This window comes from Mauremys mutica, chromosome 1 (genome assembly GCF_020497125.1).
Source record: "Mauremys mutica isolate MM-2020 ecotype Southern chromosome 1, ASM2049712v1, whole genome shotgun sequence".
In the NCBI taxonomy this organism is placed as follows: Eukaryota; Metazoa; Chordata; order Testudines; family Geoemydidae; genus Mauremys; species Mauremys mutica.
The window spans coordinates 17,273,914-17,296,230 of NC_059072.1; the positions used below are offsets into that span (position 1 = coordinate 17,273,914).

The 22,317-nt window shown below is 42.2% G+C and overlaps 1 protein-coding gene across 3 annotated transcripts in view; it reads right to left on the minus strand.

Moving 5' to 3' along the window:
- FAM107B (family with sequence similarity 107 member B) overlaps nucleotides 1–22,317 on the minus strand; it is an 89,187-nt gene that overhangs the window by 14,280 nt on the left and 52,590 nt on the right. Inside the window, exons 1-2 of one of the 3 annotated variants that reach the window (XM_044996361.1) lie at nucleotides 20,255–20,275; nucleotides 203–386 (exon numbers count right to left, since the gene is read on the minus strand). In XM_044996361.1, coding sequence (XP_044852296.1) covers nucleotides 203–330 — 128 coding nt within the window. In that variant the 5' untranslated portion in view covers nucleotides 331–386; nucleotides 20,255–20,275. Of the gene's footprint in view, nucleotides 1–202; nucleotides 387–2,131; nucleotides 2,271–20,254; nucleotides 20,276–22,317 lie in introns of those variants that run through there. The other 2 variants (XM_044996351.1, XM_044996370.1) reach the window with 2 other exon arrangements.

The window sequence follows — 22,317 nt, forward strand, 5'->3', positions numbered from 1 at the left end:
GGGTGTGAAAAATCCACACCCCAAATGACGTAGTTATACCAACCTCACCCCTGGTGTAGACAGTGCTGTTGATGGGAGAAGTTACCGCCTCTTGGGAAGCGTAATAGCGACTTCACCACAGCACAGCTACATCGGTGCAGCTGTAGCGCTGTACATGAAGACGAGCCCTTTGATTACAGAGTAAAAGTTCCGTTGAATTCACCTTTTCTGGTTCAAAAGGAGCTCTCTGTGAAGGTCCTGATGATTCCGGGATGATTTCACAGGATTGATTAGTTTCTGAGGTCTAATTAGTTCAGGGTTGTCTTCATCTATGTAGTCTGGTTCAGCCATGATATTTCTTGGAATAAGATATGGATCTTTGAGTTCAGTGTCCTCACTCAAGTTATCTGTAAAACACAAGAAACAATCACGCTAAAACATTTAAAGACCTTGTTTCATAAAGAAATACAGAATTGGTGGCTGCATCCATACAGCTAAAATATGTTATGTGGGTAACATTTATCTTTTTATATATAGATATAGATGCATTTGACAGTAGGTAGACACAAGGCTCCAGAGCAGTTTACTTTAGCTTCTTAAATTTTGCACCAAAAATAAATAAATAAATAAATAAATAAATAAATAAATCAATCACAGTATTCTTGGGTGGATGGGGGGAAACTGAGGAACAATTTCCTCCTCAAAATTCTTCAGGCTATGGACTTCAGTAAACCAGACTTTCTTAGTTATCAAATCTTAACACTGAGAACTAAGTTCAGCAAAATAACTAAGCACATGCCTATAGTCAAGCCTGTGAATTGTCCCATTGACTTTAACGAGACAACTCACATGCTTAAATCTGTTTTGCTTCATTGGGGCCTAAGAGCATAATCTACAAGAGACTGAGGTCTGAAAAAAATAATTAATACATTGAGTACTGGGTGTGTATGTGGAGTCCATTGGGATTTCATTTCCCACTACCGGTAACCCCATTTAATAACTACAGTGGAAAATATCATCTCTCTTAGGTACGTCCAGTACTGTAATGCAGCACTACTAAACAACAGAATCATGTGTTTTAAACAAATCATTTTACCCTCTTTTTTTGTTTGTTGTTACGTAGAAAAAAGAATAATTTAATTTGGAAAATATTTCCCAAAATACACAATGAGAAGTCACATCTTGATTACAGTTAGATTTTGGATAAAACATCCAAACTGTGACCTGGGAATAGGGTGACCAGACAGCAAATTTGAAAATTGGGACAGGGGGTAGGGGGTAATAGGAGCCTATATAAGAAAAAGGCCCAAAAATCGGGACTGTGCCTATACAATTGGGACATCTGGTCACCTTACCTGGGAACTTTAACAATTAAGGGCCATATTTTTAGCGGGTGTAAAATCGGCACAGCTTCAGTGATTTGAAGTCAATGAAACTACACTGTATCAGAGGGGTAGCCGTGTTAGTCTGGTTCTGTAGAAGCAGCAAAGAATCCTGTGGCACCTTATAGACTAACAGATGTTTTTGCAGCATGAGCTTTCGTGGGTGAATACTGAGAACTATGCATCCGAAGAAGTGGGTATTCACCCACGAAAGCTCATGCTGCAAAAACATCTGTTAGTCTATAAGGTGCCACAGGATTCTTTGCTGCTTCTACATGAAACTACACTGGATTCACATTTACGTTGTCAAGCTGTAAAAAGCGTATTCTTATCATACATAAGTCACAATAAAAGAGAGCTTTTTATTAGCAGCTAATCCGCAAATTAGTTTTCAAATTACCTGTTTGCAGCATTTAATACCTAGTTACATTTAACAGCATCAGTCACAGCTAGGGTGACCAGACACCAAATGTGAAAAATCGTGACGGGGGGGAGGGGTAATAGGAGCCTATATAAGAAAAAAAAACAAAAATTGGGACATCTGGTCACCCTAGACACAGCACACAGAACTCCTGTATCTGAAATTAAACATGTTGGGCCAAATTCTGCCTTCATTTACTATCCCAGAGCCCCACCAGTAGAAGGTGGCACGCTGCAACTAAACACTCACATGAGACAACCACCGACTTATTTCAAAGACAAAAACCACCTCACAGCATGCAGTGTTTCAGAGATAAACTGATTTGACGTTGCATAAAAAAAATACAGACCTCGATCCTCATGGTTGATGGAACAGCTGAACATTGCAGACCTTTTAATATAGAGCTACTAAGAGAAACTCAAAGACCTCTTCGTTTTTTTGCAGAGCGAAAACTGAATCCACGCTTTAACCAAATCTGAACTGTGATCTCCTTCACTTTGTTACTCAATGGAGTACAAAACCAGCAGTTTCACTCCAGTTAATCATTAGACAGGGACTGTTTACTTACTCCCATATAAAAGAGCTCAGAGCTTGGGTCCCACATCTGTTCTACGGGCCCAATCCAAAGCCCTCTGGAGTCAATGGAAAGATTCCCAAATCCATTGGCTTTAACGAGCTTTAGGTCAGGTCTTTTTGTTATACCAGTAACATTCCCAAAGCATAGAGGTGAGTGTGGCATAGATAGAGACCACAGATCCAGAGTATTGCCATATTTTTTTCAATGGAGTCGATGGGAGTTACTCTTGATTTCCACCTCTGAAACAGATCAGGCCCTTTGGCTTCTCCCATTATAATAATTTATCTGAATCATACAATTTCTTCCCTTACCCTTCACACATCAGCTGTTAACTTCACTGGAACTACTCCTGGGAGTACCTGCTCTCCACAGTAAGAGGTTCATTCTAGGCCTTAGCCTGTTAACCCTTCAAGGCAGGGACTTTGCTTTTGCATGCATGTGCCCTGTGACCAACTCAACAGCCCCCCAATCATGGTTGGGACCTTTGGGTGCTAATGTAAATATTAGGTAACAACACTGATTGCAGTAACTCAAGACTTGGCTATTACAGGATTCTAAGACATGTCATTTAAATCCTTTACTGACATCAACAATACAGAGATGTTAAAAAACAAAAAGGAAAAGACACCAGTTTTTCCCACTTTCTAATGCATCTTTATCATCACAGGGTTATCAATATTTTCTCATATGCTGCGACTAAAAATTTATCGCACGTCCCTCAGATCATCATCAAGATGCCACACAAAACAAAAAATAAAAAGGTACATTTCTGGCTGGAAGGACCATACTGTGCACCCCACCACTGCTTTATGCCACCACAGATTCTCTTTATTGCAGCCTTTGAATAAGCTCTGCCACACAGCTTTATACTTGTTTGTTTTTAAGGGACAGGACAATTCAGATTCTCTCGACCTTAACACAAGATCTGTCAACTCAAACAATCAAATATGTACAGTGCATGCTTACTATAGGTGGAAGGTAAATATATCATATTTTTAAAAGCATTTATGATCACAAACAACCCAGCAACATACTTATTGCTGCTTTCACACAGAGACAGCCAATGCAGAATTATCTACAGCAGGTACATCACAACTGAGGGGTCATTTTTCTAACATAAGAGCCCCTGGAAATAGAATATGAGTCAGTCTCTTTGTCTGGGAATGTTTGATTAAGCATTTTGCAGAACGTAAGTCTACTTTGGAAGGCATCAGAAAAGGATCCATCAGAAATTTAATAGGGTTTATTTTAAATATAGCTTGAATAGTGTCCTCCCCAGGCAGGCCATTTCTTTTAAAAAAAAACATACATAAAGATTTATCCACATTATAATATGGACCCTTCGTAATATGGACCCTCAGGAATTGAGGTCTCCCCGTGTAAAAAGAACGACTAGTGACAGACTTGAGTTGATAACAGCTTGCTCAGGAGCTGAAAATCTGGCCGCCCATCATTACACTATAAATAAGGTCCTGTTAGTTTTTAGTTGTGTTTAAAATTTCCCAGGAACTTATTCCAAGTTTTTTAAAAAGAGTGAAAACGCAATAAAAATCACAAACAAAGGGCAACAGGAGGGGGAGAGGTGCCCGGTACACACAACATAGCCCTTAAGGAAACCACCTGCTCCCTGTGGGCCTGTCACTGCAGCAGTTGGGTGGTCTCAGCTGTCAGACCTGGCTCCCTGCCCATTTCGCTCCTCCCTGTTGCAAGGAGAGGGGGAGGGGGAAAGAGGTCCTGGCTCACCCGAAAATTCAGGTAGAAGAAAAATAAAACCAGTAAAGCCCAAATACTGACTTTTTCAAAGCACACAATTTTTTTTTTTTTTTTGAGAAAAACTAGTAAATACCAAAACCAAAGGACTTTAGCTGTCAATTACTCCAGCTGGGATTTCCAAATGGACATAAGGAAATGAGACACCCAACTCCCATTCAAGTCATTCCCTTTGATGCCATTGCAAAATCCCAGCCTTAATCACAAACTGTGGGCCCAATCCTGCTCTTCCCTACACAAGAATTATTATTTATTATTTGTATTATCATAGCACCTAGGAGCCACAGTCATGGACTAGGAACCCATTGTGCAAGGTGCTGTATGAACACGGAACAAAAAGTCAGTCCCTACCCTAAAGAGGTTACAATCTAAGTAAATACACCTCTACCCCGATATAACGCTGTCCTTGGGAGCCAAACAATCTTACCACGTTATAGGTGAAACCGTGTTATATTGAACTTGCTTTGATCCACCGGAGTGCGCAGCCCCGTCCCCCCGGAGCACTGCTTTACCGCATTATATCCAAATTCGTGTTATATCGGGTGGCATTATATCGAGGTAGCGGTGTAATAAATAATCAGTGACAATATTGAACAGAACTAAATTTCCAGCCATCCATTTGCAAAATATTATCCCCATTTCACAAATGGGAAAACTGAGGCATAGAAGCAATTTGCCCAATGTCACAGCAGCACAGTGGCAGAACTGGGAGTAGAACCAAACTCTGGCTCAGATGAACTCAGACTACTCCCACATCAATAAAACCCTTTCTCAAATCACAACATGCAAACGTAATTCACGTCCAGACAAAAATGCCTCCATTGCACAATATTAGATTAAAGGTTCACCAAACACTTATCTACAGCTAGTCAATAAATACACTTGCTCTGTTTAGAAACATGCCAGTACTACATACAGTAATCGTTTCCTTTTCCTACTGCTTTTCAACCTAATATTCGCTCGCTCTCTCTCCCCTATACAAGTAGTAAAAACAGATTTCAATTACTTTTCCCACATCATTCATTTTACTTGAATAGTTGCAGGGCAGGCGGGTCTTCCTGATGACACCTATCTAAAACACTTTAGATCTCACTGGAAGCAATGAAAGGAGGTTGTTTTTTTCCCCACAATCACTAGGTTTCTTCCCCATTTTGTCCTTAAAAAGTTGAAGTACACATAACGGTCTTTGTCTCCATTAGCTTGTAAAAGACTGAGCCATTGTCCGGGGCCATACAATTCTCACTGACTGCACATGCCATTTACCAGTAGTGGGAAAGCAGAACTGAATATGGAATCTTGCTAATATGCAGATTACTAAAGGCAAATTCCTAGACACATCCAGGGCTTGAGTATTTTACCAGACAACAGCCAGAGGCCTAAACTTATTAGCCAAAAATCAATACCCTGGTGACAAAGCACAGTCCACCACCGGTATGTGGTGAAGGGAGGAAAGTGCTCTGTTCTTGTTAATTTCTCAGCTGTCCGTGGAATTCTGAACAGCAGCAATGAAAACTGTCAAGACACTGATCGGTTTTCATATTGTTGCAATTATTTCCCAGGTGAGTGCCAACAGTTTCTTTAAAAAATTAAGATTCCCTATTTAAGAAGAAAATAAATTACAGTTTCTAGCCCTCATGGTTGCGAAAAAACCTTCCATAAGTGAAGTGAATGTAAAAGGATGCAGCATTATCTTCCTGAATCTACACACAGACAGCCCTGGTGCCTCTGTTGCTGCAAACAGCTTTGTCAAGCTGCAGCAAAATAAAAACTGAATAGTGTCCTTTCAGTTTTCACTGCTGCTATTCAGAACCCTAAAGGGCAGCAGTGAAACTTATGAAGAATCATGTTAAACATTTTAGGTTGGGATTTTCTTGAGGAATGGTTTGGATATAGAGAAGCTGGGGCCTAACATTAAAAATTTCCCAAGCCCTGCTCTTGAGGGATATAGAAAAGCAGTTTAGGTCCTAAAGGCCTTTTGTCTTTTATACAAAACTCTCTGAAGCAAAGAAAGTCCTCGTCTAAAGCTAGTATTTGGGTATCCCAGATAGGTGTCATGGCCTCAGTTCTGTGGCAATACTGCGTGGGTTTTGGTTCAAAGAATTAAACACAAATATTTTGTTTTGCAAGCTTTTGAGAGGCTCCATTAAATTTTTGTTGGCGGTATGTAAATCAACGGATGGTGCATAGTTCACTTCACTATGCTATCGGTACCTTAATTCAAGGCTAAGAAACCTTTTATACGGATATTGGATATGTTTGGCTGAGTTTGAAACTCTGGGCCAAAGCAGTGGTATATTAATTTTCTCAACGTATTTTGTAACAAGTTGCCCCAGCAGCAACATAAAAGCACTTATTTGCTGCGTCTAGTACTGTTGACGGGGGTTTGGCTGAATTCAATTTTATTTTTTTGTAATAATTCCAACAGATAATATATCAATGTTTATTTTTAAGCTTTTTTTAGATTTTTCACAATTGTGGGAAATTATGGGGGCATCAGACAATGGGGGAATCAGACAATGATTATTTAATAACAGCAGATGTTGAGATTCAAAAAGGTAAAGTTTTATAACCATTAAAACACAAATTGTCAATGTCGTGTAAAAAATATACAAAGTAAATATCCTTAAAGCAAACTCTAATAAGTTCTCAAACAGCATTTTTCTTACTTTTCCTATTTGTAAATTTCTATCATCATCAATTGAAATATTTTTTCATTTGTGTGTGAGTGTGTAGAGTGAAATTGATGTTTACTGATAAAATCTAATCCTTCCAAGTCTATGTTTACAAGTAGATTCACATGAACTTTGTATGCAGCCCTTATTTACCATGGGTGTTCTCTAGATAAATTAAATTTGCCATACTAAACAGAAACAAAAAAAAGTTTTGACTTTTCAAACATAGCAGCGTGGATATTTGGGTATCCAAATAGCCAAGGAAAATGTCTCCTTCATACTAAAGCCATATGTTAAAATGATCCAATCAGCTACAAATTTTACATTTTCAGAGGTATGAAAGCTATCCTATCAGCACTTCAGTAAATCAAAAGTAAGGACCAGATCCTGCCTGTTTCCATTGAACTCAACGGGAGTTTTGCCAATAAATTCAGCAGGATCAGAACAGATCCATTAATCTTTATTATTTTATACATGCAGATAGAACACTATGGTCTGAGAACCTACAAATTGACTTATGGAGAGTCTATCCATAAATACACTCCAGTGAACATTTTGGTTTTAAATGTTCTTCATATTACACATTTTAATTGTGTTTACAGTAGGGTTTTTTGGCTAGGTCTACCGGTGTTAGCAACAGTGCGAGCATTAGTATAAGAAGGGCTACAGGCCGCCACTAGCATTTTAAACAGCGTTATCTGACGTTTCTCCAAGGCAGGCCTTTATAACATGATAGCTGCATGAGCCTTCACTACACTAGTGTTCCTACTGGTTCTTGCAACAATAGGAAATTTATGCCAAAAAACCCTAGTGGTAACAATCCCTTGGGAAATGTCAATATTTTGCTTTAATTGCTTTACAGTGGAAAACACCTTAAATATGGTGTTTTCCTAAAAGCACTAATATAGAATTTGAATTTCAAAATTTTCTTGAGAACAAAAACACCATAAATTTATGCATATGAAACATTTACACATTTCAAGTTGTGCACACAATTATTTCCAGCTGTGAAAGCAGAGGCAGAGTTGAGGCCCCTTTAAAAAAAAAAATCAAGGCCTAAAAATATCTATCTAAAAATAATAAACTTATCCTCAGAGGGACACACTGAAGCAAGCAACTGGGACTATTCACTTAATTTTTAGTTTTTACCTAGATAAACTTTGAAATTAACCTTGCACAGAAGCGTTCATTCAATTGCTTAATGTCTCCGGAAGTGAAATTTTATTCTTTAAAGAGCTTGAACATCTGTTCTGAGTGTACTATAACCCATCAAACACTATTTTTGAAAGGCTTACATTTTTAGATCTTTAAACTACTGCATAGACTTGTGGTTTGTAACAAGTAACCCTAAGGCATTCTTTTAGGAGAAATATGATTCCATTTTCACTCTCTGCTTTTTAGAGGCATTAGAATGAAAATACTTCAGCATGCCTCTGCTCAGAAGTTACATAATTAGCACAGCTTTGCACAACCATGCTTGGGTGAAAAAGGACGCTTCAGTCCATGCTGCACAAGTTTTCCACTTTCCCTCTGAACTGTGCACATCTGAACATTGTTTGCGCATATCAAATAAGCACCATTATATTTTTTGTATAAATATTTGTTCATGAGAAATGCAAGAGATCGTCCATTAGGAATGTTCATATTAACCCCCCTTTACAAATTACCTCTCTGGTTACTGTTCATTCTCTTTCTAATCTAGGGGAAGAGTTCTCATACTTTACCCACCTGGGATCCCAAAACCTGCCATGATATATTAGCCTGACTCTTAATCCCAGAATCCTTTGGGGATCCCATGGGATTATGGGATTTAGGTCAAGGCAAGAATCAGACATTTGTTTTGGGTGACGGGAGGGTGGCTGGGGCTAGCAAGAGGTGGGTTCTGGTGCTGCTGGCTGGGAGCAGTGGTAGAGAGGTAAATGATGGGTCAGTGCCCAATCATGCTCTTGTTCTAGGGAGGTGCCATTTAAAGATGGCAAGAATTTTGGCCCTAGATTATAAAAGGCATGGGTCAGGGACCTTGTAGCCTTTACTTGTCCCTATGGCATACATAAGGGATACATAAGGCATACACAGGGATACACCTATGGTAGTACATAAATGATAAGAAACATATTGTAGTGATCATTGTTTTAACGTCCTCATAGCATATGTGGTGGTGTATTACTATTTACACCAGGTGAAGGGCACACTTTTGGCACAGGTCTAGGAATCTGGAGACCTGGCTTCTGTTCCTGGTTCCAGCACGGACTTCCTAGGTGACCTTGAGCAAATCACAGAACCTCTGCGGGTCTCTATTTCTCTATCTGCAAAATGGGGATAACTTAGCTATCTCCCAGGAGAGTTGGAAGATCAACTTCATTATTGTTTGCAAAGAATTTCAAAACCCTCTGATGGAAGGAGCGATCAAAATACAATGTATTAGACAAGGTTGTGTTTCAATGTAAAGCACTAGACTGGTCAAAGATGTTATAACACATCAATGAAAAACAGTTTTCATATGGATGGATATTTTTTCTGGAAAGCTAAATCTGGTTGTAGCAAGCAGGAAAGAACAAGCAGTACCTATATAGTCCACTAAGTCATTAAGACTGTTACATCCTCCTTCCAGAATGCAGTATCACCCTAGGTGCTTGTACGCCAGAGCAATTTATGGAAAACTTTATAGCCAGTCTTGATTGGAGTTAGCCACTCCTCCTTCATAGGGTATTTAACCGCTGGCAAGCAGTGGACAGCCCTTGGTAGGAAGAGTCCTACCTTCCCAGTCATGCCACCCAAGAGTGGGGCTTACACACCTAGTATAAGCTGGCAAGATAATCAGCTTTCAGCGTATACATGATTCTATTTGTGGCCAGTTTATAATCTAGGGCAGTGGTTCTCAAACTTTTTTTTTTGTGGACCACTTGAAAATTGCTGAGGGCCTTGGCAGACCACTTCATGATCTTTCCAAATGCTGTTTGCAGCGTTAGCTAACTATTGCAAAGCGCTTTGGATGAAAGTGCTCTATATAAAAAAGCCTTAATAATTAACTTTTTTTGTTCTACAAAAAGCACACAACTCATATTTTAATATCAGTAGTCTTACCTTTCTAATGCACTCGACATGCCCTTTCTCCCCCGCCGTGGCAACCCCCAAGCTGGGTCGGGGAGGAAGGGGGGGTCTCCTCCACCGCAGCAGCCCCTGAGCTGGGGCTGAGAGGGAGGGGGGTCTCTCCCCAGCAGCCGCAGCCCTGCATGTCCCAAATTCCCCCCATCCCTTCTTCTCACCCCACTGCCCCCCCTCACCTACCCTCTATTCCCCCCAAGGTCACCATTTCACCTTACATGTGCGTCTTCTCCAGGGTCCAGGCACCTAATTAGTGGAGCCAGGCCTGCGTGGCTCCACTAATTAGGCAGGTGGCCCTTCACTCTCTCGTGCGCAGCTACCCAGGCGTGCACCTTAGAGGGAACTATCCACAGACCACCTGAATGGCACTCACAAACCACCAGTGATCCACGGACCACAGTTTGAGAATCTCTGATCTAGGATAAGAGATAATTTATGGTGAATCTAACATCGGAGAAAGGAGGGAACTGGTACAAGGTAAGCCCAGCAGGGTGGCATATAGAGTTTCATAGAGTTTAAAGCCAGAAGGGGACTATTACATCATCTAGTCCAGGGTTAGGAAACCTATGGCACGGGTGCCGAAGGCGGCACGCGAGCTGACTTTCAGTGGCACTCACACTGCCCGGGTCCTGGCCACCAGTCTGGTGGGCTCTGCATTTTAATTTAATTTTAAATGAAGCTTATTAAACATTTTAAAAGCCTTTTTTACTTTACATACAACAATAGTTTAGTTATATATTATAGACTTACAGAAAGAGACCTTCTAAAAATGTTAAAATGCATTACTGGCACACAAAACCTTAAATTAGAGTGAATAAATGAAGATTCGGCACACCACTTCTGAAAGGTTGCCGATCCCTGATCTAGTCTGTTATCACATGCCATTAATTTTCACCAAGATTCCCCTATATTAAGTCCAAAGACTTTATTTAGTGTCAGAAAGTAAGTGGTTTTCAATGCCAGGGGGCAGCAAAGACAGCAAATCTGGAATATCTGGATCTCTACCCTAACCAGAGCAGCCCAACATAAACAAAACTCTCCTTAGACTAGGTGGCTTACATTTGTAACCACCTAACTCCTCATCCATGGCATACAGCTTTGAAAGTCCTGGATTACTGCAGTTGAGAGAAGGCAGTAATAAAGAGCCCATTGTTTTAACAAGGTTTAAATGCAAATGGTTATGGTTAATTATTGTTAATCTCGTCTCCAAGACAGATGCAGTCTTTCCCTCTGGAATCGCAAGCTATGTGATAATGGGAGATAGGAAGTATGAACTTGAAAGTTATGAGCCTGATAAGTGATGTGCAATTAGGCCAGCCATGCCTGAGACGAATTCCATATCATTATCTTGGAATGTTTTGTTGATAAGAATGGTACTGAATGGGGTTAGCTGCAGACCAAGTCTTAAACCTAAGAAATAAGGCACTACTACCAGCATTTAATGGATTCATTAATCACCTGGCTGCCAAGAGACTACAAACCTGATCCTATTCCCATTGGTGACAACAGCAAGGCTACCAGTGATTTAAGTGGTGCAGGATCCAGTCCTAAGGCTATGTCTACACTACCACGGTAAGTCGACCTACGCTACGCAACTCCAGCCACGTGAATAACGTCGCTGGAGTTGATGTACCTTAGGTCTTGTTACCGCAGGGTTTACACCACAGGGGGTTGACAGGAGAGTTTCTCCCGCCAACTTACCTTACTCTTCTCGTCGAGGGTAGAGCACAGGGGTTGACTGGAGATCGATCTGCAAGATCCACTAGATTCACTAGACCCGCTAAATCGACTGCCGATGGATCGATCTCAGAGCGTCGATCTGGGCTATAGTGTAGACATCACCTAAGATACTGCAATAACGTTGGGGATTTGGGACAGAAAGCAGCAGGCATTGCTAGCTACAACTATTTCTGTTGTAACTAGTTAAACCACTCAAACCCTCCAGGAAATTCAATTAAAATATTTAAAGTTTGTTTCCCCAACCCACTCAAAATACTACAGTGACTGTAACATCAACTGAACACAGATGAGGAGCAGCCAGAATAGGCAATATCGGCTTAAAGATGTCTGCATTGGAAGGTTTACGGAGACCCAAAGGAAGAAGAACAGAATAAACGTGGCAGTGTTCGCTTCTTCAGTTACCACCACATTATTGCTTCTCGCTTCATATTTATAAGTTAGCATCTCTTTTTCGACCACCACCAGACTCGTTCTACATCCCACTGCCAAGCAAAATCAATCACATATATTAAGGAATATGCTGGATAAATGAACCTCCTTGGGTCTGAACAGTTCCCAACAGAGCAGTTATGCTGAGGAGTGAACCACAATTCTGTAATCTGCATGGAATAACAATGGGAAGCAATAGATGAAACGGCTATGAGAATTTTTACACTTTCCAAAAAGACACTGGTTTCTCATTGTGGCTGCAAGATCCTATGGAAAACTCAAAAATTGCTGATTCAGAGGGTGAAGAGATGAATTATAAGATCTACATAGTTACATTCCTGCTTAGAATTATAGTTAAAGGAAGCTGCTAGATTAAAATGGTGAAAAGCTGCAGTCACAAATACCACTGTTTAATTAGGGGGCAGGGAATGGAAGAAGGAAGAATATCCCTTCTAGGATGTTATGACACAGATTTCCATACTAGATGAGTTGTTCAAACCGTAGGGTAGACTGAGGTGGAATCAAAGGTGCAGAAGAGACACTAGAACCATTAATAAATACATATTACAGTAGCACCTAGAGACTCCTGGGGGTCATATTGTGCATGCCAGGGACTGTACATACACATAGTAAGGGACAGGCCCTGCCCCAAAGAGCAAATAATCCAAATTGACAAGATCGATAAAATGGTGGGGAGGGGGAGACACAGAAAGGTAAAGACTTGCCCAAGACCTCCCCGCAGGTCAATGATAATACCACCTAGCTCTTATACAGAGCTTTTCATCAGTAGCCCTCAAAACACTTGAGTAAAGAAGATAAGTATCATTAACTCCATTTTACATATGGGGAAACTGAGGCACAGGGAAGGGCTATGACTTGCCCAAGGTCTCCCTGCATACATCAGTGGCACAGCTGGGAACAGAACCCAGCTCTCCTAATTCCCAGTCTAGTGACCTGCCCACTAAACCACACTGCCTCTCAACAGATACTGGCAAGAATCAAATCAGGCTAGAAAGGCTGCAGTACGCCTTTTGGCTTTGATTTTCTCCATCTTTAGCAATATGTTCATCAATTTCTCTACATCCTTTCTATTAAGGGTAACACCATGGTCTTGTTGGTGTTTAAACCTATATATGTGACAACCTTGGGGGAGAGAGAGAGAGAGAGCGCGCACACACATGCTGGGAACAATCTGATCCTACCCTGGGCTTGTTCCAAAGAACTCATTGCATATGGATGAACCACATTTGCTTCTGCAATAATAAAAGAAATATTGTGTAGGGGCATACACACACAATTCATTTTACAGGGATTAAACAAGATTTACTAAAAATATGTAACCAAGTATATGAAATCTGGTTCTCACTGAAGAATTATAATGTTAATCTGCACATATTGCAGCAAGTTTGATTTTTAGTAGAATCAGATCATTCAAATGATTGCCTCCTGGGAAATAAACGTGACAGAATAATTTGCATTAATATTGCTCCCCCAAAAAGGAATTAGCAATTCATTAACATGCAGTTCAACATTAATCTATACACAACCCAGAGCAACAGTAAATCTTCTTCAGTCCTTAGATTACTTTAAAATGTGATTATGAGGCGGGCCAGGAGAGGCAGGGAGGAAGAATCAGACCTGATTTGTCCCTCATGTAACTCCATTGACATCAACAGTGTTTCACCAGGAATGAATCTGGACACTGGACAGATTATGGCAGAGCCTTATAAATCACATTTTGGGACTTTGTATGAAGACAGCACACCTAATATAAATTCTAGGTGTTTTAGTATGAAAATCAGAAGTTCAAGGACAGCTTCTTCAGGCTTTACTGTAATGAACATCAAGAATACTGTCAAACAGTGTCACCCAGTGGTAAAGGACTTCCTATAAACAGTAGCAGAAATTGCCATGGAAAGGAGCAGAAAAAAAAACCTTGACAAAGAGGATTTTATACAAAATTGTTACAATAAAAAAAGTTATGGCATTGGAAATCTTACTCATGATCCCAAATCCAGTTTGTTCGGGATTTGTTTGTTTTTTTACTAAAGAAAATAAAAATAAAATAAAATGCCCCAGCGGTTCTTCAGTTTAACATACTTCATAATGTCTACTTTATTTAAATAGGGCACATTTTATTTTATTTTTTAATACAGGGCAAGATTTTCAACATTGCTAAAAGCATGCACAACTAGGACCAGATTTTGTAAGAGTGCTTAGCACTCAGCAGTTCTTATTAAGAACAAATGGAGTTAGAAAGTACTGAGAGCTTTTAAAAACGTGACCATTTCATTTAGGTGCCTAAATAGAAGCTGATGAATCTTGAGCTCTTTTGAAAATCTGGTTCACAATTCTTTGGCAGGATGGCCGGGGGGAGGGAGCGGGTGAGGGAGAGAGAGATGGATACACAGTTATTTTTACATTTGTTACAGAGAGATTTAATTAATGTGCCTAATGTGCTTTGAAGATTGAAAAAAAAAATCACGACATAAATATTCCGTAACCCACTAAGCAGGTACAGCAGAAAAAATGTGGAGAGCAAACTACAAAAAGTCAAGTTGCAATAAAGCTATAAATCACCGACTCTTGCAGGTTCGAACACAGTGGAGATGGGGATGTTGCAAGCTTGCCTTCCTGCCATCTGTTGTGCTCAAAGCTTTGGAGCATCCCAGACTCTCACTGAGAATTACAACAAAGTGCAATTCACTGGGGAGACATCACACCCCCACAAAAGAGCCACGGGACCTAGCTTTTACGGGCAGTGAATATTAGAGAAATTCAACCTCTACTCCCCACAGAAGAACCCTCCAATTAAAAAAAAAAATTTAGAGTGACATATAGTGCAAGTTCCACTATTTAGTCAGCTTACTAGGCTCCTAAAAATACTCAGTGTAGCCATATTAAAATAGTGTACTTGTATGCATCCTCAGGACAGCCTGGTGGGACTCAGCCACACTTCCTTCCATTCATGTCTCCTTAGTTCTATCAGTGTCTCCTCCAGGTGTTTGCATCCTGGCAATACAGCACACTGAGAAAAGAAAAAACTCTTCCCCTGCCTTTTAACTGAGGCCAAGGTTTAGGTCCCATAAACTCTTTAGCACCTCGGCTTTTGAGTTTGCAGGGTTCTTTTCTCTTTGGGAACAAACTTGTTGGATCAAAACATCCAGACACTAGAACAGGGGTGGACAAACTACGGTCCGCGTCTGGCCCATCAGCCATTTTAATCCGACCCTCAAGTTCCCGCCAGGGAGTGGGGTCTGGGGTTTGCCCCACTCTGCCAGGGAGCGGGGTTGGGCGCTTGCCCTGCTCCGCCGTGTGCCATGGCTCCTGGAAGCAGGGGCATGTCCACACTCCAGCTCCTACACGTCGGGGCAGAAGGGGAGCTCTGCACGCTGCCCCGCCCCCAGCTGGTGGAGCCCCGCTGCTGCAGCCCCGGGGTAGCAGTGGCAGGGCTGCAGCGGTGATTTAAAGAGTCTGGGGCTCCAGCCGCGGGAAGCCCCAGGCCCTTTAAATTGCTGCCCGAGCCCCGCTGCTGCAGCCCCGGGGTAGCAGCGGCTGGGCTCCAGCGGTGATTTAAAGGGCCCGGGGCTCCGCAGCAGCCAGAGCCCCAGACCCTCTAAAGCGCTGCCCGAGCCCCGCCGCTACCACACTATATGCGAACCCGTGTTATATCAGGTCGCATTATAGCGGGGTAGAGGTGTATAAAGAGGAGGAGGAGGAGGGTTTGCGGGAGAAAGCAGTAAATAAGGGACCAATAATAGTTATTCTAATAAGACATCACGTGACTGCCTGGTCTTATAAGTGGAGAGAGAGACAGAAAGAGAGGGGTCAAGCAGATCCTAGGGCTCACCATAGCAAAGGCACAGTGCCCTGTAGATTTAAACTGCAACAGTGGGATCCCTGACAGCTGGGGTGAGCACAGATACTAGTCACAGCAAGGCTCAGGGAAATCTCTAATAAAACTAGGGCCTATGCCCGTAGTCCAGATCAGGGGTCAGCAACCTACGGCACGCGAGCCAATTTTGCCTCTGGGGTCCAAGCCACCGGCCCCGCTCAGCGCATGCGGCCAGCTGAGTGAAGCGGGGCTGGAGGCCGGGACCCCAGACTGGTGGCAGGCGCACCCCCTGGCTCCCCCCTCACCACGCTGGTTCTGCGGCTCCCAGGAGTGTGAGCCGCTCGGGCATGGGGCCCTGAGCCTGCTGCAGGAGGGGCGGCAGCAGCTCACACTCCCGGGAGCTGCAGAGCCCGAGCGTGGCGAGGGAGGAACCGGAGGGCGCACAGGGCCCGCAGCCAGCATGCATCCACTTCAGGAGCCCCCCCCGGGGGGGGCACCAGGCCGCAGCCCAGGAAGGTGCGCCCCTCGGCTCCCCACTCACCGCACTTGGGTTCTGCGGCTCCTGGAAGTGTGAGCCGCCGCCGCTCCTCCCGCAGCTCCCCCCCTCCTGCTGCCTCAGCACTCCACATAGAGTTTTGCCTGCATGTGGAGCCAGAGTCTCACCGGCCTGGTAAGGGGACTCCAGGGAGGCAGTCAGGGAGCAGGGGGAGGGTTGGATAGGTCGGGAGTTCTGGGGGTCCTGTCAGGGGGTGGGGAGTGGTTGGATGGGGATTGGGAGTCCCCAGGGGTCTGTCTGGGGGGCGGGGGTGCTCATAAAGGTTAGGGCAGTCAGGGGACAGGTAGGGGATAGGATCCTAGGGGGGCAGTTAGGGGCACGGGTCCCAGGAGGGGGCAGTCAGGGGACAAGGAGCGGGGGGGGGGTTGGGGTTCTGACTGGGGCAATCGGGGTGGGGAGTGGGAGTGGCAAAATATCCTTGCACCGGCCCTGCCCCAGAGGGTGCGTGCACCCCAGGTTAAGAACCACTGCACTAAACTGATAAGATCTGCATTTTAATTTAATTTTAAATGAAGCTTCTTAAACATTTAAAAAAACTTGTTTACTTTACATACAACAATAGTTTAGACTTGTATAGAGAGAGACCTTCTAAAAACGTTAAAATGTATTATCGGCACGCGAAACCTTAAATTAGAGTGAATAAATGAAGACTCGGCACACCACTTCTGAAAGGTTGCCGACCCCTGGTCCAGATGAATAAATCCACAAAGCTTGTAAACAGGTCTGGAAAGATACAGTGGAGATGCCTGCATGCACTAGTGCATTTACTGAGGGCTTGTCTACACTACCGGGCGGATCGACGGGCAGCGATCTATCCAGCGGGGGTCGATTTATCGTGTCTAGTACAGATGCAATAAATCTACCGCCGATCGCTCTAGTGTCGACTCCGGTACTCCACCTCCAGGAGAAGTGCAAGGGGAATCGATGGGAGAGTGTCTCCCGTCAACACACCGCAGTGAAGACACGGTGGAAAGTAGATCTAAGTATGTCAACTTCAGCTACATTATTCATGTAGCTGAAGTGAGTAGCTTAGATCGATCCCCCTGTAATGTAGACCAGCCCTGAGAGTCAAAAGATGCATTTTTTTTTATTTTGTCTAGCAGCAGGAATAGCTCCGAAACCAGAAATTAACAGATAACGTATCCTTCAGATAGGTCAGTTTCCAAGCTGCCAGCCTTGACAGCGATGGCCCTTTTTCCGCTCTGTGAACAGTTACAATGAGCAGACCCCATCACAGCCTCACAAATCAGGAAGCAAAGACAAAGACTAAGCAGCAGCCAGCCTCCAGGGGATAAAGCCAACGGGCGTCGTTTTCTAAAGAAACGCCTCTCTGACTGAACCACCTGTAGATCTTTTCCTCACAAAGTTGAGCATCTCTCTTTCACACAGGAGTTAGAATGGCATGATTTTAAAATAAAACCCAAAACATACTCAGAAAGCTTTGCGCACTCGCAGATAAAATTTACCCTCCAGGAGCACAGATTAGAAGCTACATGAATATGTTGGTCTACTTTCAGGATGTAGTCCGCAAAACCGGATGCTGCTTTTCATTAGAGATAGGTGGAGGGAAAATGAAGGGGCCACTGCTATAGACTTGTTACAATCTCTGTACCAGAGGACGGCTGAGATAGCTTGGGGGTGAGGAGGCATGTAAGGGGATATTAGAGTTGTCATTCCCCTAGCTTATCTGCTGTCAAGCCCTTGGAGAGCAAGGGATCAGGGCAATAATCCAGAGACTCTCCACCGTCAAATATTCAGGGGGTGTCCAGCAGCCCCTTGGAAGTGGTAGAACCCCCCCACTCCTCCTCCCAGTTCCCCTTTCCTGGAGCCTTCAAGGGACGGCTCACTTGCGCTCTGCTCTAAAGAAGTGAACTTAAAAGCTACTCTGCGTCTACCTCTGCTCCGACTGCACCAGCCAATTCTGGGATTTTAAGTTTCCCCCCAGTGCACTTGGGGGGCTTTCAGCACATTACACACATGACCTAATCAATCTTCGCAGTCTTCCTCCAAGGAAAAAAGTATCACAGTCCTCTCAATCTTACAGAAAAAGATACTGAGATGTTAGGTGACTTCAAGGCCACACACCAAGCCCTGGGCAAAGACAGGAATGGGATGTGGGAGTATGTATTCGCCTACTCAGACTGGGAATTATATCTCCCAGCTGCTGTGTAGAGGTACCCTAAAGCGGTGGTTCTCAACCTTTCCAGACTACCGTACCCCTTTCAGGAGTCTGATTTGTCTTGAGTACCCCCAAGTTTCACCTCACTTAAAAACTACTTGCTTACAAAATCAGACATAAAAATATAAGTGTCACAGCACACTATTCCTGAACAATTGCTAACTTTCTGATTTTACCATATTATAAAATAAATCAATCAGAATATAAATATTGTACTTACAGTTCAGTGTACTGTATATAAAGCAATATAAACAAGTCATTGTCTGGATGAAATTTTAGTTTGTACTGACTTCACTAGTGCTTTTTATGTAGCCTGTTGTAAAACTAGGCAAATATCTAGATGAGTTAATGCACCCGCTGGAAGACATCTGTGCACTCCTCCTGGTTGAGAACCACTGCCCTAAAGCACTCGTATATGGCCAGCCAACAAGTGGCTCTGAACGAGGTTATAGCCAGCTCTTCTACAGCCTACACTCAGGACAGAGGGAAAGAGAAGGGGAATCTGAAAAAACCCTTCCCCACTTCCATTCACCTTACACTGGAGTCCCCTTGCAAACACTGTCTCTGTGCCCCAGATTATCTTTAAGACAGACAGGCTGAAAAGATGTCCCTATCTCAGATTTTGACAATAGCTCCCTAATAATAGGATAAATAACTATTCGTTTGTAACAGTAATGGCCAGTTGCCAGCTGTACCACTTCATTTCTGAAGTCATCTCTGTTCTCTATTCACCAGATGAATAGTCAGCTCAGTGGGCCGTCTTAAGCCCAGCTTCTGCTACCCCCAAGGAGAAACTTGCAAGCCAACGGATATCCCTGCCCCCCAGCCTGGCAGCAAGCAGCTGCTAAAGAGGTATGGGGAAAGTTACCATATTGAGGCCACCTGGAATGAGACCACAGTGTTACCTTCCAGTTATTTGTAGGAGGCAGGAAGAGCCTGTGATCTGATGCCTACACTCTTTTAATGGTAAAAACAGCCCGCTTGTTTTTTAAAAAGCAAAGGGATGATAATGCAGAAAGAATGGGTTGATGTATTTAATTAAGATCCTGTAACAAATTCATTTCACTCCCTGAAATAAATCTCATCTGAAATGAATCCTCATCTAAATTCCTCATCCTCTGAAGCTCTTCTTATGGAGCCCGCTCTTTACCACACAGAGGCACTATGGACTCCCTCTCAGAGCCTAAAAACAACTGTATTCAAACTACTGTTCATGGACCACTGGTGGTCTGCGAAGCCTAAGCTGGCAGCCCCTGTTTAGGTGGATGGTCACATGATACAGGCCCCTCCCTTCCAGATGCTAAACTGCATTAAAAGAACTACACATATATGTTAAGGCAGGGATTTTCAGAGATGGCCAAACTGCTTCCCTTGAAATCAATGGTAAAACTTCCATTGATTTCAATGGGATCACAGATCGGCCATTGCTAAGAAATTTAGAAAACCCCACTCTAAATACTTCCCAGCTACTAATTTTTCACATAAGCAATTGCTGTAGATGCCACAGGGATATTACACAATATTGAAATGGAGGGAACTGGTCCCTGCAATCAAGAGAGAGTGGATGTGATCTATGAAATTGTGAATGGAAGAGGGTACTGAGCCACACCTTTCTCTCTGTAGATGACGCTCACTCTGTGAAATTCCTGACCTAAAACATCCTTCAGCTATTGAAGTTGCTCCGTGACCCTGAAATGCAAGCAGAGTAATTTTAAAGAATGGATGCGGGGGTAGTTCTTTACTCTTTGTCAAATTCCTGGCTTACTACCAATCCCATTAATCCAAATAAGAGGAACTAGTTCTCCCCAGCCCCTGCAAACATTTCCACCAAAATTGCTCAAGTTCCAATCTGACACGTTCATCTTTCTACTTGCAGCATCAACAGTTTCTCAACCCATTTGCTTAAAGGTACTGTAACAGCACCAAGCAACAATGGATTGCCAAACAGAAACTTAACACTTCCCTTTTAGGTCAGACTCAGACACTTCATTTGACCATGTTTTAACGTTTACTTGCAGAGTAAAACGGCCTGCAGCACTGAGAAAAGAGCACATTTTCCATGAATTAAGTAAAACTTATACAAAATTGGATCTGTACATTCCAATAGACACAACCACACAAATTCTATCATGTGGCTAGTGTGTGGTCTAGTAATTAGAATGTAGGGCCAAGAGTCGAGAGAGAGATTCTACTCTACTGTACCACAGACTTGCTTTGTGACTCTGGGCAAGTTATTGAGCTCTATGGTTTTTAAAAGAGTCCATTAACTTTGAGTGCCTCAATTTTTGGGTGCCCAACATAAGACACCAAGTTGGGCACCTGAAAATTGAGAGAGCAAAAAATAGTGGTCATTTTTAAAAATACAGGCCTCAAACTCTTTGGACTCAATTGCCCTATTTTTAAAATGGGAACACTACTCCTTTCCTTATAGGAGCAGTGAAGCCTAATTTATTAAAGTGCTTTGAGATCTTTGGATCAAAGCCTCTACAGAAGGCATACAAATTCATAACAATAATTTTACACTTTATTTTAGGATAAGCAGCACCTTGACTGAACTTCTGGAAGAGAGAGAGAACAATTTTTTTATGAATATCTTGTTTTTTAAACTAGCAATATTATTGCTTCTAAAAACAAATGTTCTGTTCAAAGGCAAAACCCAAATTCTACTAAACCTGTAAATTATTTTCACTTGTATATTACATTAGAGAGGAACAGTATTAGTAGTGCCAAAAAGCAAGCTAAAAAATAGGGGTTAATACAATAAACAGTGGAAATTTAAGAAAATGAATTGGAATCATCATAATGGCTGTGAAATCTCTGTACAGTGTTGGAGGAATAAAATACCTTGGTTTTATGGCTTGAAAGTCTGAAAGTCTGGGGATGCCGATATTTTGCTTTTAATGTATTTTTATGCATTTTCTTTATTTCAGTCGTTATAGCACTCTTATTCTTTTCTGATTTTTATATTTTGTTCATGACTTTTCACTCAGAAATATAAGCACATAACAAAAACGGTATCCATCGAGCTGCACTAATATATAAATTTAAAGAAAACAGCTCCTTAGAGATTAAGGTCCACATTGAAAAAAAAAAAAAAATCAGTAAAAGGCCAAAAGCCTGAGGGTTTAAGCCCTTCCTTAGTGCATATAGCACTGTCCTCAAGAGTGTCTTAGCAATAACAATCATTTATGAAGAACGGTTCTCCCCTAAAACAGCACTCCCTCAAAGCACAAAAGGGAGAAAATATGCCAGTTTCAGACACTGCCTCAGTGTGACTTTTTTTTTTTTTTAATATATACACACACATTAGATTTTTCAGACTGCATTGATTATTAGGAACAGGTAATTCCATCAAGAAAATGTGCAGTTATCCTAGAATGTTGATATTAAACATTAACAAGTTTCTCCGTGTTTTTTTTTGTATTGTATATTTTCTAGAGACAATTTCAAATACCAATTTAACCAAACCCTCCCTACCATTCCACTACACACCATATAAGACCCTGTCTATACAAGGGACATTTACTAACCCTTTTTAAAACTGGTCCAGCTAAAGCAATTTAAAAACTGGATACAACCACAGCAAAGATGTGGTATTACGTGGTTTAAGGCAGCTTGACCTGAGGTTTTGAAAACCATTCAGTAAAAAGGGATCAGGCCACCAGAAGCTAC